The sequence below is a fragment of the Frankliniella occidentalis genome, unplaced genomic scaffold (genome assembly GCF_000697945.3).
Source record: "Frankliniella occidentalis isolate FOCC.00 unplaced genomic scaffold, Focc_3.1 Scaffold237, whole genome shotgun sequence".
In the NCBI taxonomy this organism is placed as follows: Eukaryota; Metazoa; Arthropoda; class Insecta; order Thysanoptera; family Thripidae; genus Frankliniella; species Frankliniella occidentalis.
Window position 1 is genome coordinate 65,699 of NW_026267363.1, and position 2,135 is coordinate 67,833.

The 2,135-nt window shown below is 57.0% G+C and overlaps 1 protein-coding gene across 1 annotated transcript in view; it reads right to left on the bottom strand.

Moving 5' to 3' along the window:
* The window catches only part of LOC113205112 (sushi, von Willebrand factor type A, EGF and pentraxin domain-containing protein 1), a 101,732-nt gene that overhangs the window by 18,119 nt on the left and 81,478 nt on the right, over positions 1-2,135 (bottom strand). Inside the window, exon 4 of the mRNA XM_052272988.1 lies at positions 338-419. Coding sequence (XP_052128948.1) covers positions 338-419 — 82 coding nt within the window. The remainder of the gene's footprint in view (positions 1-337; positions 420-2,135) is intronic.

Below are 2,135 nucleotides of genomic sequence, written 5' to 3' on the forward strand. Positions count from 1 at the left end.
GCGGCGATATGTTTATATGCTTTCTGCTGCAGAAATGACGAAGGCAGAAAAATAATAATTAAAGTCGTGCATGAACAGGCGGACACTACACACTGCCGTCTCACTATACTTCTTTCTCGCACTGTTCAATCTGAGTGACTCAGTGTGGTCAAACGGAAAACGGCCAGCGAACGGCGCGACCTCCGTCGAGTCATCGCCGGCCGGTTACACCCAGTAGTCGCTTTCGAATTATTTATTAAAGGGTGCGTTCTTTGAAGAAAAAAGACGACCATGTTAATTTGCGGATATTCTTTGCAATGCCAATGGAATGACGATGATGTGGCTTATTGATAGTTACCTTCTGCAGAGTTCAGCCGCCTTCTCCCACGAATGTCGAATGGTAAAGAATTTGTAGCAGTGCAGCCCACGCAGCTCCCAGCCTGCAACAACGAAAATAACAACATCCATGACATTTCACAGTAGTACAAGCGAGAAAGAGGTACATCATCAGGGGCGAGAGAGATGGAGACAGAGGGAGAGAGACAGAAGAAACCGAGGAAGAGAGTTTGACGCGCGCGGAACTGCTTGTTCTACTCATCGTAATTCGTCTTGGAGAAGAGAGAGAGAGAGAGAGAGAGAGAGAGATCGTGACGGTACGATGGTGCGTGGTGCGGGTGCGAGAGAGACAGCACGATGGTCCGAGGGGACGGCCAGGCCCAGCAACGCACCGGGGAAAGTCCTCCCCCCCCCTTTTCCTTTACCTCACTGTGTGTTACCGTCATTCAGGGCCTTCTGCTGCTGCTGCATTCATCTTTCTTTTACGCATTAAAGAAACGCATTAAAACACGATCCTCATTTCATTCAGAAATTCAAACGCGTAACAAAGTCGAGGCGGGCGGTCGACAGGAAACCTTCTTCCTTCTGCCCCCTTCGGTGGTGCGGTGAAGATTATTCCAAACAATATTTCAAACCGACCATTACAATACCACAATGCATCAACACTTCTCGGCTCATTGGATCGTCTCGCGTTACGGCTACTATATTCCATTTGGGGGATGCCGGGGACACACGCGTAACTGTCCTTGAGGTAGCTTACTTATATTCTATACCACCGTCCAAAGGCGGGGCGGCAGCGGCGGCTCTGTGGGACAGCCACTCACACACGCACACACACACACACTCACAGAGAGGGAGAGAGAGACATGCCCTTGCGTGTCATTAAAATGTAAATAGGTGAAAGTCAAATGTAAAGAGGGCTATGCGGTCCCTGTATGTGTATGTGCGTGTGTACCGATATACTCGTACTCGTGTGTGTGTGTGTGTGTACTAGTACTGCTGTGGCACACACACACAAAACTTACGGTCGCATTGGACATGCGCGGCACCCACACTCACTACTCACAGCAATATTAATAATAATGACGATATGTACAAGGGCTAGGGGTCATGTATGACTCACACACACATACACACATACACAGTATAAATTCCCATTCACGCACAGGGGGTGGCGAAACGCGGCGACACGCCGCCAGAGAGGAACAACGGGTGTGCTTGAGGTGGGTGGGCCCCCCGCCGCCGCCCAGCCCGCGCGCGGCCCGTCCCGTGTGCTCCACGCCCGCGATACGCCCGGCGAGACCACATGCGCAAGGTCGGCCCGCTCTGCTGTAGCGCCACGCCACGCCACGCCTCGCCGGTCTGATTAGAAGGGATCCGACTTGGCAATTTGCCCGGCATGCCGGTGCGGCGTGGCGTGGCGCGGCGAGGTGGTCGAACAGGGTTCGAGTCCTCCACAAGAGGGGCTCCCTCCTCCTCGCCGCGCCCGCCAACGGTGCGCGCGGAATCCGTTAGGACCTGATCGGCGGCGCGGCGGAGGCGCTGCCCGGCGGTGGAGCCGGCGCGACGCACGCGGCTCCGCTGTGGAGGCTGCCTACCCGCGGGGCGCCCGCCCGCCCGAGCCTGGGCCGCCCGCTCCACCGGGGTGCGGTAGGGTTGCCTACCCACACGGCGCCCGCCCGCCAGAGGTAGCCTAGGCCGCCCGCTCCACCGGGGCGCGGCGGAGTTGCCTACCCACACGGCGCCCGCCCGCCAGAGCTAGCCTGGGCCGCCCGCTCCACCGGAGTGCGGTAGGGTTGCCTACCCACACGGCGCCCGCC